Consider the following 14636-nt stretch of genomic DNA (forward strand, 5'->3'; position numbering starts at 1 on the left):
CCTTGGGCTGGTTCCCCGGCGGCGGGGACAGCCCCCAGCCACTGGGTAACTGTCCCTGAATGCTGGCAGGGTCAGACCCTCCTCACCAAATGCTCTTACCCCAGTGGGACTCTGGGGACTGGGATTTGCACCAGTTTTAGACAGCCCAAGGTGGGTCAGTAGCTCATGAGATAAGCATAGAGCCAGGGTCCTGCTGCCTCTATCGCCTGTCACAGAGCCCTGCTAAGTCTTGCTCACTCCTGCCACCCAGGGGCTCTCCACCAGCTTGCTCTTATCTTCTCTACTTGATTTCTTGTAAAGATCAGGTGGTGGTCTGAATGGTGTCCGTCACACCACAGACCTCAAGATAGCCAGGGTTGTGATCAGGGGTCTCTTCTGGCCCAAGCAGCAGGATTTCTCTCTGTCTTTTCTTCCCCATTCTTGTGCTCTGTCTGTCGAGGATGTCCTCATGAGGATGCCTGGAGAAGCCACGTTTTATCAGCGCTGTATCTGACACCGTGGCATGGCCACTCTGCCCTCGGTTCCCACCAGCCCTTCGCTGGATGCACTAGTGGAAGGGAAATGTTGTCCCAGGAAGATAAAGTGAGAGCAGTGGGTGTCTTGGCAGGGGTCCTGTTAGCCTTGAAGCCTCGATGGTTGTTGGATCGACAAGCAAGCACAGGCTAGCAGAAATTGGGTGGGAGTATGTGCGTGAGTGTGCAGGTTGCCCATATGTGTGTCAGTCCTACTGCTACAGCCCCTGGCCTTCTTCCATCTCAGCTGGCAACGCTGTGTCTGGAGAGTAGCTGATGCAAGCCCTGGCCCTATGCTCTTGTGAGCTTCAGCACGGCTGTAGCATAAAACAGAGGCGATGTCCAAGTGCAGGGGCTGTACTGCAATTTCTGGATCAGGTGCTGCCTCCTTGGACCAGCAGCTGGCTTCCCCTCCCTGCCGGAGCAGCCGCTGGATCTCTCGTGCTTTATACTGAGCTGAGCTTTGCTGGTGGTAGTCCTGACGTCCACTGTTTCACCCCAGCAAAGTTCAGGGTAGCACTGGTGGAAACTTGGGTGACAGCAGAGTCACAGCCCACCACATAGATTTGGCAGTGGTTAATCATGGCTTCTCACTGGAGTAAATGATTTTAAGAATCTGGAGAATTAATCCCAGTCCTCTGAGCCTTCCTTGACCCAACGGCAGAAAGAGATGGACTGAGCTGAAAGGATCATATTAATTCTCCATGTTATTTTTTTAGTCTTAGAAATCCTTCCCACTCCCTCTTTTCTCCTCTTCTCTTCCAAGATGGAGGCGAGTTACTTAAAGGAATGTCTCATTCTGCTTGCATTGCAGCATAAAGAAAATAAGACTCTGTTTTGACAGAGCTGAACAGAAGCCTATGGTTAAGCAAAGATATGAAAGAGCAGTTTCAAAGAGGTGGCTTATCAGAAACAGGGTGAAGTGTGATATGGGATTGAGGAGGAGTGGCACTGAATGCCTAGAAGCAAAGAGATAAGAGGACCTGGGATGAAGGGGGAAATACCAGATGAGTGCTGTGTCTTGAACACAGCCAGGCTGTCAGGGAAGAAGCTCCCGATGACAGCAAAGGCCCTGGCCACAAAATGAAAGCTCTCAGGAGCAGCTGGGGAGGAAATAGGAGGAGAGGAGAGATGAAATCCAGCTGTCTCAGATCCTACAGTTTATAGAGCATTGGAGACTCCGGTGAGACACTTGAGTTGAACCCTCCCTGCTGCACACAGAGATCTGAGGTTTGGGGCTTCTGCAGATGGTTCCCGGATCAGCAGGAGGGATTGGGGCTGGAGATCTTGATATTCTTTGTGGTTGTTTCTAACCAAGTGGGTCTGCAAATCTAGTTAATGGAGGGGACTGGGCAGATCGGTCTGACTTGGGTTCCTAAACAGGCTCCTCCAAGGCTTCACATCCTGGTCCATTGCTGGCTGTTGGCTTGAGTGCTTGGTCTCCAGCCACCAGCACTTGGCCCCTCCCCCTCGTCTTTCTTGGTGCCTCCAATTGCTGTGGTCCTAGTTTGGTGGTGGGGTAGACTGAGTAGCTCCTCTCTGGTGGGAGAAGGCGGCATATTCCTAACAGGAAAGCCCCCAGGGCCTGCTAGGCTCACCCCGTCCTGACTCCGCAGGTAGGAGACCAGATCCTGGAGGTGAACGGCAGGAGCTTCCTCAGCATCCCCCACGACGAGGCGGTGAAGCTGCTCAAGTCTTCCCGCCACCTCATCATGACAGTGAAAGACATCGGGAGGCTGCCCCATGCCCGCACCACCGTGGACGAGACCAGGTGGATAGCAAGCTCCCAGATCGGAGAGACCCTTGTCAACTCGGCAGGGTATGTGCTTGATACACCCCATGCAAGCTTGCCGTGTAGGGCTGCCAACCCAGAACTCCCATAGGGTACATGAGATGTCATGACCCAGGATGGGTGTGGAGTGGCAGCATGTGAAATGGTGGCAGCCTGATGCACTATGATGTGCATCAGCAACCTGTCTATGGGAACACCCCCGGTACTTAGGTGTGAGGCCCCCATATGTGGTGCTTAGAAGACAGCATCTCTAGCCTGTAAGGTGGATTAGACAACATGCTGCTGCCCCTTCCCTGTTCTCTCAGGCCAGAAGCTTTTAGCTTACAGGCACAGAGAGGAGAGTTTATAATAGATCTCGTGCCAGGCTTCAGGTGATGAGTGATGGGCACATGGCGCTCAGTGCTAACTGATCTTCTCCCTCCTTGCAGGGCAGTGGGCAATCATGCTGCGGAGGCGACAGCCAGGGTAAGAGATATCAGGCCTTCCTGATGCCTTGTGAAAAAATCACCATCATTGTCTCTTGTTTTCCATGGGAGGGAGGGCTTTGTGCTCCTGATTATAAAAGGGACGTTAGTTTTATGAGGACTGGTGGATTTTAACTGGCTCTAGCCTTTTTTGTGCCCATCTCACTGCCAGCTGTGTTTCTACAAATAGTGCCACTGGTGGGTCAGTTCTGCAGCACATCTGGTGCCTCCTAGCCTGGGAATGATCACATTAATGGGCAAGGGGCAATGATCACACGTGGGCAAGGACTGTGGGGACCCCCTCCACCCTACAGAGGTGACCGTGATGCCTTCTGCGTGGTGGCTGCCTCTGGGCCTTGTCAGCTCCTGGGATCTTTCCCATCCTGAAGCAGAGCTGAGCCAGCCCGCTCCAACACACCAGATGGTGGCAGGGCTGCAGCAGCAGCGGCAGGGACTTAACCCAGTGCTGTGACTGCATCTTCTCCAAACATCTCTTTGCAAAGCACGTTCCTTTTAAATGGAAATGAAGCAGCAAGGTTTCACAGGTGGCTCTCACTGATAACGGCTTTGTGCTGTTTGCTGGCAAAACATGCTCCCCAGCCTCTACTCCTTTCAGTGTCCCCAGGACAGTTGGGGTCTTGTCTGGCTCCATATCCTTACGCTGACTGTGCCAACACTGCCAAGGAGGGGAACAGCAAGAACCTCCTCTTAAAAAAAGGCTTTCATCTGCAGCCAGACATGTCTCTCCCTGGGACTCCTTTGGTTGCCAGTGGCTCTTTCTTCACCAAGGTCTGCTTCGAGCTTGCAGCGGGGGCAAATGTGCCTTTTACATAAGATGGGAAGCTTGCCTCTGTCTTGTGGCCCCAGTTCCCCCAGCTCTGCCAGGAAGGAATACAGCCTGCTATTAAATCAATAGCTGGTCAAGGGACACGTCCACGCTTGCTGAACAGAGCTGGGAAGCTGTTTTGTTTATTCAGCTGGTGCTGCATAAACTCATGGCTCTGGAGTTACCCAGACAAGTAGTGACATTAAGCGAGTGGCTGTGCTGGTGAATACCTGCCTCCAGTTATTCTCGCATCCCCCTTCCAGTCCCGCTTTCCAGCTTCACCACAGATAGTTGGGTGAGAGCAGTGGTCTGAAACACAGGCAGCTTGGGCTGGAAGGCAGAACCCAGAGCAAGGGGACAGTTCTCGGTCCTGCCTATGCTGCCCAGCTGTCTCAGCAGAGAGACAGCTGCCCTCCTTTCAGCAGCTGGTTCCTTGGTATCCCAGGCCAAAGCCTATCTCCTGTCTTCTTCTGCAGCCTGTGTTTTACCGGGGCCTGGCCGGCTCCCAGGTAACGCTGAGCAGCATGGTGAACCAGACCCGAGTCATGCTGGAGGAACAGGCACGGCACCTGCTGAATGAACAGGAGCGGGCGACCATGGGGTACTACCTTGACGAGTATAAGGAAGGCAACATCTCTGTGGATGCTCTGGTTATGGCACTCTTCGAGCTACTCAACACACATGCTAAGGTGAGGCCCACACCAAGGTCAGGGACAGTTTCTTCCACCCGGTGGACTGAGCAAAGCCATTGCCACAGTGTGGCTCAGTGCCTCCAAGGTTGTCTGCTCAGGATGTGAGAGTATGAAAGCAAAATCTAGATGTAGCACATTATGGGGGATACAGGCTGGTGTTCAGTGGCAGAGGAGCTTCTGGTAAAGTTTAGGACGAAACCTCCTCGTGCATTACCTGCCAGTACATCTCATTACCACTGTTGAACAGTGCGGGAGGATGGGTCTTCACCTCCCCAGGAGTATGATCGTGCCCCAACCTCTCTTTGGTTGTCTGTCTGCCTGGCCCAGTTCTCACTGCTTTCAGAGGTGCGGGGTGTCATCTCCCCGCAAGACCTCGACCGCTTCGACAACCTGGTGCTGAAGAGAGAGATCGAGTCCATGAAGGCTCGACAGCCCTCAGGGCCCAGCATCGGCACCGACTCCTACTCTATGATGTCCTACAGCGACACCATCTCTTCCTCCAGCAGCCACTTCACTGCCACAACCGTCAGCTCAGCCCGGGTAAGTCCCTCCTGGCTGTTCCTTTTTCTTTCAACACCTGCTCCTGGTAGCCCTACAACAAACTCGCTTCTCTGGAGTGCTATAAAGACATTTAACCCGGCAGGAAACCATGTTCAGTCTGCTTCCCCAATGGATTCCCCCAAAGCTTTTTTTTTTTTAGCTTGCAGACTGGGTGCAATAGCATGATTTGTAGGTGCAATAAGGTGATGCTGTGACACATGCTTGGTATCTCTGTGCCCGTGAGACTCAGATGCCACTGTCCTCTGCGTGGGGGCTGGGCTGGTGCTAAGTGTCACTTTGTCCCCAGCAAGGGAGGCAGTCTGCTTCTCTTCTAGGACCTCCATTGTGCAATGCAAGCTGCATCCACACAGAAGTCTCAGCGACTTGTCGCTGTCACACCATGCCTGCCACTATCCACCAGCTGTGGCTGTCACTTTTTAATCGCCTCCTTAAAGACACTGGCTGCCTGCTCCCCATCCCAGCAGGGACCGTAGCGGCCAGGCCAGCTCCCCTGCCCACTCTCCAGCATTAAGCGGCAGCGCTCCCACGTCTCTCTGCCAGGCCTTCATTGTACGCACCGTCTAATTAAGTTATCGTAATCACCTCAGAGTGTGCAGGCACACAGCCCCGAAATTAATTTCCTAGCCATAAAATGCCTTTCATCATAAATGTATTAGCAACCTTGGAAATTAAAACCTTCATGAAAAGAATGGATGACAATGGGCTTTCTACTAGTTCGACAGCAAGCAAACCAGCCCATGGCCGGCGCGAGTGGGATTGTGCTGCGGCGGGCCCAGCAACACAGCCGGCAGGGGAGAGAGGCGGGGGGGCTTTCCTGGGGCTGTGCTTGCCTACGCAGTTTGGTCCAGCCTCCCAAGAGGCCTCGGAGAGTTTCAGAGCATCAGAGCTGTGCTTTTGTCCCATTGACTTCACAAATACCCATAGGAAAGCCATCTGCTCTGCTCAGGATGGATTACAGTGAGGTCCTTTCTGGATCAGGATAAACAAAGTGAGTTTTGCACTGCTCTCCGAAGGCCTGCTGGGAAAATCTTTCTGAAGTATCAGAGGCCTAACACAGATCTGCCAGGACTCGCGCGCTGAGCCTGACACCCTGTTCCCATGCTGTCCCCGTGCCTGGGGCTGTACCACTTGCTTCGGGTGCGCCGTGCGCTCCCTCCTGCTCTGTGCCACCACGTGCCAGCGATGGCCCAGCCCCACCTGGCACACGGGCCCAGGGGTCAGCGAGGGAGACTGGGCCGCTGGCATAGAGAAGAGAGTGGGCACCATCTGGTGGGCCCAGTTTTAAGAGCTTCCTTCAAGAACACGTGTCCCTCGGTCGCACTGCAGGTCCTTTCTGGCAGTGTGGCACCTCTTTCCATGGCCGTGGGAACATATACCCCTCTGGGCTCTGCCTCGGGTGGTGGGAACACTGACACTTGAGATGTTTACCACCACTGCTTGCTAAAACAACTGCCAAGCAAAGAGCACCGGTTCGTGGTGGATGGGTGCTTATCTCAGCTAGCAGGAGAGAGAGAAGAGGGGCAGAGCTCCCAAACTATTTCCTCTGCCCTGTTCTGCCTAAGCCCCTGCTGCTGTTGCCCTCCCCAGCACCTCTTGCAGGAGGGGCTCATTTCAGCCTTCACATTCAGCACTGGATGCAGCTGGATGTGGATTCTGCAGGGTGGGTTTTTGGGGGAAGAGGGATGCGTTGTGCCGGGATTTGCTTGACTCATTTGTTCTGCATCCTCCCTGATGTTATGTTTTCGCTTTTATGCTTGTTTTAATCTGCTTTTCCCCTCGCACATCCCCAGGAGCGGCTCTTGTGGCTAATAGACCTGATGGAGGTAGGGGCTGTCAGCGAGACGGGGAGCTCGAGTGCTGCGGTTGCCATAGTAGATGGGTTGAGAGTGCGTGCGAATGTGCGTCAGGTGGGAGGCGGGGTACAGACTGTCCAGGGGCCAGCATGCGACTCAGCCACGTGAACAGCCGCCTCGTTTCACCCATCTCTGCCTTTTCTTCCTGTGGCTCTGCTGAGCCATTCCAGAGTCCCTTTCCCCAGCTCGGCAGCATGGCTGCAGGCCTTGGTGCTGCAGTGCAGACAAGACTCAGCCTTAAACCAGACCCAGGTGGTACTGCTGTCCTGCTTGTACTAAAGCCTTGCCACGGACAGCTCAGGGCTGGGGTTTTAGAAGGACCAGCAGCATTGATGCCTGATGGACCCTAGACTGCCCTTCCTGCCTTGTTGCCTGCTCTACCTGCTGCTGTGCTGTCTTGCTGTATGGGCACCCTGGCTAAATACCAGTAGGCTGGTCACATCCTGTCACACATCGTCAGGGATGGGGGAGAATTTTCCTTATGGGCCTTGGATCTGCAAAAATCTGTGCTCTAGTGCAGGAGAGGTTGGTGTACTCACATTGTGCCTGTTCAGCCTTGGAGAAATCCTCACACAGACTTTAGAGAGGCTAGACAGGGATGTGGGGAGAGCCTCAGAAATCCCTCTGTCGTAACAGAGCTCTTGGTTGGGAGGAGGCTGAGAAGAGCTGCAGCCTTGTGCCCTGCAGCGCAGCTCCATGGTGTGGAGTGCATGCCCTCCTTGTCTGGGAGGAAATCACGGGGGTCGGTGGGTTGAGCACACACAGCAAGTGGTGGAGCTGAGAGCTGCTAGTACTGCTCTGGGAGAGAGGACCTTTGGTAGCTGTGAACCTGGCCCAAAAGCCACATCCCTCTGGGAATGGCACTTGTCTAGAAGAGGATAGCTGTAGTGTTCCCAGATTGAGTTTATCGCAGACACCCTGAACTATGGGACACAGAGTTCTTTGGCTTCATGACCAAAGGCAGTGACACTAGACCAGGCCCCCTGTCCCATCAGCTCTCCATGGGTTGGTGGGTGAACTTACACCAAAAATAACCAGTGATCAGGACCTGCTGTACGAAAAGTGATTCTGTTATGGGATGCTTAAGGGATACTCGGAAATGAGACAAAGCCGTGTTTGATGGTGCCGCCCACAGATGATGTGTGTCTGCCTATCTAAGTGTCACCATCACCTTTGTAAATCTTGGATCTCAAGATGAGTCCTGCAAAGCACAGGTTAATTGTAGACTGCAATAATCAGATGCAAATTGTCTGATCAGAGCAGTATGAATTTCTAATTGCTTGCAAGCAAGGCAGTCTAGCATTTCCTTTGTCCCTGCCTCCTGCCCCAGCCCTCATTGTTAGGATTAAGGAATTGAAATCCCTGTTGATTTCTGTTTTTCCTCCACTGCCTCCTAGCAAAGACACTGCCATCCAAAGGTGCCTTCTCCTCCCAGGGCCTGATTCCACAGGCGCTGACTTGCTCCCAGCTCCCTGAAGGTGCAGGATTGGGCCCAGTGTGGTAACCCAGTTGAGTTGCTAGCCCCTGTCTGTCTTTGGTCTCAGTTTCACAAGAAGTGTAAGTAAGGAGAGGATGGCACTGAGCTGTTCCTCTCTCTGGAAAGTGAATCTCAAGCACAAGAGCCCACAGCCTCTTTGGCAGCTGGTAGATGATCTCTGTGTCCCCAGAGGGAGAGCAGAACGAGAGCAGAGAAATGGGGGACATCTTCCTCACCTATGTTCACCATTACAGAGCTGCTCCAGCTCCCAGCTGTCCTCTGACCCCCTCCAGGACAGGCACAGACATCCCATGTGGAGGGTTCCCATGTGCTTGGCACAGTCCTCTCGGGCGATGAGAATAGAGACAGAGTGAAGCCACCTTGTGAGTATCATTGCATCACCCTCAGAGCCCCCCAAGTCAGAGAGGTCTGTGCTCAGGCTGGGGCAGGGCCAGGGGCTCTGGGGCTCCTTCAGCCCTGCGGATGCATTCTGGGGTGGGAGAGGGAAGGGGAGAGAGGAGGAAAGCTGGGCTTATTCTCAGACTGGCGCAGTTGTTCACAATTTAAACCCTGTGGGAGTCAGGCTGAGTAGCTCTGCAAAGCTCTCGTTAGCAGTAACTGGAAAATAAGGGACTCATTTGGATCTGTGAGGTTAATTAAAGGTTGGGTTGTATTCCCCAGGGAGGTGGCAGTTTCTCCACCACTTAATCTGCAAATGGAAACTGGCTGCCTGTCTGAAAGATGCTCTCCAGCTCCATCGCTCCTGCCGTGGACTCCATGCAAGATAGGAAGGACAAAATTTTTCCAGCTGCACCCTGCAGAGGGGCTGGAAGGGCCTCGACTGGCCTCAGATTTCTATAAGTAACTAGAAAATAAATGGGGTAAAGGAGCAGAGAAGTCGGTAGGAGGGAGCAGCCTCCTCAATAAATACTCATTTTTCAGAGCAGTGGCACGTGGCTTCGATGGGTCTTTCAAGGGAAATCCAGGAAAGCACAGTCTTAAAGTAGCCAATTCCTGAAAGCAAATGTGCTCAGCTTAAAAGCCATTACATTTTATAGCCCAGAGCAATTTCTGTTTAATTGCTTTTGCCCCCAAAGTACTAAGCTTGGGGAAAGGCAAATCTCCTCCTTGCACACTTCAGCTGAAAAAAGTGCCCTGAAGAAGATGAGCAGCATTAGTGTCCCTGGCTGTTCAGGGTGAGCAGAGCTGGGGCAGCAGGATTAGGGCCATCTCACTGGGCTGGTAGGGAGGGTGCTGGGTGCAGCTGGCCGTGCCCACCCTCCCTTTGCAAGGAGGATTCAAGTCTCGGTGCAGGCTGGTCCTAGCTACGAGGCTTGGGTTGGGACGCGGCACATGATGTGCTCTGGGATGGGCTCGGTGTTGTGGTGATGGGCACAGAATTTGGTGGCAGGACTTGGGGGGATGGCACTGGCAGATTTTAGGGGGGCATCGGGCAGACTCTTATCTTTTTAGTAGCGATTATATTTGATGGCAGGCTGCTCCCGGTCATATCGCAGGGGTCTGGTCCTCATGCATTTGCCAAGAGCTCTGAACTCTTGGAGGCAGGTTGAGGCTGGCAGAGGCAGGGCTGGAGAGGGAAGAGTTAGGGACACAGCTGAGATCCACCCAAACACGGACAGGCTGGTGCTGAAATGCCACCTTCTCTGCCTTGGCTCCTTTCCTTGTGCACGAAGCCATTTGGCTGGATTAAAGGCTCTGGGCAGCATCTGGAGGTGGGCTGGTGCAGGGAGAGGGTGATACTTGGGCAGCTTTCTGCAAAAGAGCTTTCTTGTTAGAGGAAACGATGGCAAAAGGAGGGAGCTCTGCGGTGAGTGCACTGGTGCTGTTTGGTGCAGTTTACCCAGCGCTGTGTTTTGTCTGGCTGAGCATCTCTGCTCCCTGGCATCATGCAGGGACATGATGGCACTCGAGCTTTTAGATTCATTGGCACTTCAATCAAATCTGAAGTCCTATTGCTAATGTGTGCACAGCCCAGAGCAGTTCATGATCATTTTAATCGATATGAAGGCAGGTCGCTTTTGAAATAGCCCTACCTGCCTCTTCCTCCAGCCTCAGACATGGTATCACCCCATCCTTCATGCCAGTGCTTGGATTTGCAGAGTCCTGTGGCATGTCAAGTCTGGCTGAAGACTGATCTTTCTGTTGCTGCTGCCATGTGTTTCAGCCAAATCTGTCTTCTACCCTGGCTTGCCTCACAGTCAGTAATCCAAGAAGGGGTAGGGGATGTTTCTTTTTCAAAAGCCACCTGCCTTTACATCGGATTAATCGATGGTGAAATCAACCTTCGTCAGAGGAAGGAGTGGTTTCCCAAGCTAATATTTACCTGTCACTCTCTGAACAAGCCATTTTCTTTAGTTCTCATTCTCCAGGGCTCCTTCTGAAGCCACAGAGATAAAAGCACTTTCCTTCAATGTTTTTGCTACTTCTTTAATGCTCTTAATTGTCTCCCATGTCTATTTTGGGATGCTAACATCTCACAGGCACAGCAGCAGCCTCCAGCAGATGGGGGAAATGCAGATGCACCAGCATTTCAACTAACCGGTTGTTTACCCTGCAATAAATAACACGCAGTTAAACACAAACTGTACCCTGCCCATTCCAGCACAAATGAACAAACATCCCTGTAAACGTGACAGAAACGAAGTACACCCTTTCTGAGCAGCAGCAGGCTGATCTCTAGATCAGGAGTTACTGTGGGAGGGGGGTGCTGAGTCTGGGTTTGCTCTTACAGGGCCTTGCAGGGGAACCTGGCGGAGCTGGGGCTGTGCACCGCAGGCAGAGTATCCCCCAGGAGAGTACCTGGGGCAAAGCCAGCAGCAGAGGCATGGCTCCGGGCTAGACTCAGCTGGGTTCAGGCCTGTCCAGTGCCAGGCCAGGCATGGCTTGTCAGGGCAGAGCTGCGTACTCAGCTTCCACTGCACGCCCCCAGTTCTGCCATCCCTGCTGTTACTTAGCCTGGGTGCCTGTTTGCTCTGCTTGACTGTATCCATGTCCTGTCCTTAGGTCCATCATGATTGAAAGCTGCCCCTGCACAGACTGACAGATTCTCAAAGCCCTTTTTGATTTCTGAAACTGTGATGTGTTCAGAGCTGTGTTGTGACATTTTCTAACAACACTTTGACTCATAAAGGGAAGGCAGTGGCTTCTATTTGCATCCGAGACCGACTGCTCTGGTTTGCAAGGGAGGGAAGCTTTAAACTTTTTCATTGCCCTTCTCCCGGGAAAGATCCAGGTATTGAACCTGCAGCCCTCAAAGCTGGTTCCTACCCTCCCTCCAAATTAAACAGAGGAGCTGAGATTTGGGTTTAGAGGAGCACACTCCTCTGCTGCAGAAGAAATTGCCTGTGAACCTGGTAGGTCAGGTTCACAATATGCTTTGAGCACGCTTCTTAGCTTGGGAGAGTTGGTTTCCCAACCAAGTTGCTTTGCTCATATGTGTGGGTCTCTAGGGAACCTCTCAGGAAACCAAAACCTTTGGGTGAAAGACTGGCCTTGCGTGGGGGGGGTTGGGCAATGCCCTGCATCACTCTGCACGTTCCCTATCATGCTGGCACTGTGGTGGTTGCTCCTTGCTGCTGTGACCTGGTTTTCTCTTCCTTCTTTGCCCTACCAGAACACGTCAGAATTGGAGGGAGGTGGAGATGGCCACCAAAGTAGCATCAACACCCTGCCGGACATCTCCCTGGTAAGACGCTGCACTGTGCTGCTGCGCCTCGGATGGGAGCTGGAGGCAAATTGAAGATACCGAGTTTTGCCTCAGCTTCCGTAGCTCTTTGCTACATCAGCTGCCTGTGGATGTCACTGCAGTCACTGAAGCAAATTAGTCAGACCGGTTAGGAAGAAGGATTCTGGCTGTCCGAATAAGAGTAGCATCTGTGCGAACCAGAGCAAAAGTTGGGTAGTTTGTCCTCTAAGCGTCCTCATTTGTGAGTTGTATTCTTATTGCCAATAAGGTCAGAAAGGCATTTCTATGAAAATCAGCTCATTTTGCCATGGTCACTGTGGCAGATTCAGGTGACTGTGGGCCTGGGGAAGTTCTCGCATCTGGGCATGGTGTCCTAAACATTTCTGTTCTTGGTTCGGCAGGATGATCTCTCCTCCTTCCCGGATGAACCACCCAACTTCAAGCCTCCGCCTCCTCCTTCAGCCCCTCAGATGCTGGACCCCTCTGCTGCCCAGCACAGGAACCCAGGGAAAGACAAGCCCAAGCGCCCTTCCTCTGAGTCCTCTCAGTCAGGCCTTTTCTTTGTGGCCCCCCGAAACCCCACGCCCCCTCTTAACCATGCCGAGAAGGACACAGTCAGCATGACTTCCACTGCTACCACATCCACCGAGGAATCTGCCCCAAGCGCTATCTATGCTACCATTTCCCCAGCCCTGCACAGCTCCAGGAGGCAAATGGATGCCCAGCTCTCCTTGGTCAGCCAGCACCCGATCGGTCCCTTCCCCAGGGTCCAGTCCCCAACGAGGTTGAAGAGCCCACCCCCGGAGGGCCCCGCAGCTGGTGGGCTTCAAAGCCCCCCTTCCCCGTCCCCTCCTCCTCCCCCATCCCACCCAGCACCCCCTCCACCGGACAAGGGCAGCCCGCAGGCCATGGCCAACCAGCATTTCATCATGGTGGAGGTGCACCAACCCAACAGCGAGCCCGATGTCAATGAAGTGAGGCCCTTGCCCCAGGCCAGAGGTGGGTGTCACGTTACCAGCCGCGGGGTGAAAAAAACCCTCTCTGGGGTGTTCCTCAAGAGAGAAACCAGAAAAGAGACAGATCTCAAGGGCAGGAACTGGGAGGGTTGGAAGAGGGAGACCTGTATCAGGCTGTCGGTCCCTGCCTGAGTAGCAGGCTTGGTTGCAGGGCTTCCCCTTTCCTGGCTGGGGTGTGAGCTGGCAGCGCCTGCCAGGGAGGGGCCGCAAGGGCAAACATCGTGATTTTGGTTCAAACTCCAGGTCAAGAGGGTAGGGTAAAAGCCACAGAGCCTGGATCCGTGTGGCAACGTTTGGTAGCTGTGTGTTGGTTTGCTTTTTTCCCCGAGATGAATTTTCAATTGCAGAAAACAGCTTGACGGCTGTTTGGCAAAAAAAGTGAAAATCCAGGAAACACATAAAGCCATCCACAGTGTTAGCAGCAGCAGTGGTGTTGATCTCTGAGACAAAGCCCTCAGCCCTGGGTTTTGGCAACGCTGGAAAACCTGCGAGGCCCAGGGCCAGCACAGCCAGCTCCCCATCGGCATTCAGCACGCCCTTCAAAGCCTCCCTGGTCTCCAGTGCCATTCAGGCTGACCTTTACTTAAAAACCAAGCTCTGTTAGGCAGTTGATTGCAACTTTTCTCTTGCGTGGGCTTTGCTGCTTCCAGCAGAGTTTTAAAAGAAAAAAAGAAGCGATTCTGGGATTTTCCCATTAACTCCAGATTTTGGAAAAAAAAAGTCTAATTGTGCCCACACTGAGCTTGGGAGTCAGATTTATCCTGAGCCTATCCCAGGAAAAAGAAGTGGAAGTGAGGGAGGAACGTGCTGGGCTCCACAGGTCCCTTGGCAAATGGCTCTGGTCGAGTGGGAGGGGTGGTCCTGGAGCCCTGAGAGTGCCCAGGAGGGTGGGCTCTGCTTTCGGCTGAGAGCCGTGGGGGCTGGGGGTACCCACAGCATCCCCGAGCCCCTGTGAGCGCCCCTCGAAATGCCCTTGTTTGCGGCCGGGCTCCGCGGGACCCCATGCAAGTGGCATTGTCGCCCTCCTGTGGCACCGTCCTCCCACTGCAATTAGTTCATTAATCTCAGGGTAATGGATGAAGGGCTGGAGTGCCTGCCTCTGACACCGAATGGAGGCCGGACCCTGCCCGAGGGGTGTAGCAATGTGACCCCCAACTCTCCAAGTGCCGGAGCCGATTTCGCACCTCTCAGGTGCTGTCATGCCGTTGTTCCTGATGCTCGTTTCCAGAGGCAGAGTCTCGATCTGCACTCAGAGTCTTCACCCTCGAAGGGGAGAAAGCTCCCACCTGACAGCTCCTCTTTGCTCGGGTCTGTCCCCATCTCCTCCCAGACCCTGGTGTTGAGCATGGGCTGGCTTCAACTGGCCTCCAGCAAGATCCCTGAACTCATCACCCGCTCCCTCCATCCCAGTTCAGGATCCGGGTTGGATCCTTGGACCTGGGTTTGAGGCCACTTGTTCCTTGATGCTCCCTGTGCACAGCTCTGCTCTTCAGGAGGGGGCCGCTTGGGAACCCCGCTCTGAAGTCCGGGTCTAAATCCCAGGGGACCTGCCCAGCCCTGGGAGCGGGTGAGATGTCCTCCCTCTGGTACGTGGCCCTGGGGGTGCTCGGCTGGCCGCAGAGCCGCGCTGCCCGACCTCTAACAGCCCTCATCTCTCCCCAGCCTCCACGCTCTCCCAGCTGTCGGACAGCGGGCAGACCCTCAGCGAGGACAGCGGGGTGGACATCGGGGAGGTTG

At 53.8% G+C, this 14636-nt stretch overlaps 1 protein-coding gene across 1 annotated transcript in view; it reads left to right on the plus strand.

The window, feature by feature from the left end:
• The window catches only part of DFNB31 (deafness, autosomal recessive 31), a gene marked incomplete at its 5' end in the record, with an annotated part of 37999 nt that overhangs the window by 21588 nt on the left and 1775 nt on the right, over positions 1-14636 (plus strand). The window contains 8 exons of the mRNA XM_009586552.1: positions 2129-2331; positions 2733-2769; positions 4071-4283; positions 4614-4826; positions 6638-6670; positions 11812-11883; positions 12285-12882; positions 14562-14636. The exon at positions 14562-14636 is cut by the window's right edge and continues 95 nt beyond it. Of these exons, the coding sequence (XP_009584847.1) occupies positions 2129-2331; positions 2733-2769; positions 4071-4283; positions 4614-4826; positions 6638-6670; positions 11812-11883; positions 12285-12882; positions 14562-14636 (1444 nt within the window). The remainder of the gene's footprint in view (positions 1-2128; positions 2332-2732; positions 2770-4070; positions 4284-4613; positions 4827-6637; positions 6671-11811; positions 11884-12284; positions 12883-14561) is intronic.

Source organism: Fulmarus glacialis, unplaced genomic scaffold, assembly GCF_000690835.1.
Source record: "Fulmarus glacialis isolate BGI_N327 unplaced genomic scaffold, ASM69083v1 scaffold16691, whole genome shotgun sequence".
NCBI classification, from domain to species: domain Eukaryota; kingdom Metazoa; phylum Chordata; class Aves; order Procellariiformes; family Procellariidae; genus Fulmarus; species Fulmarus glacialis.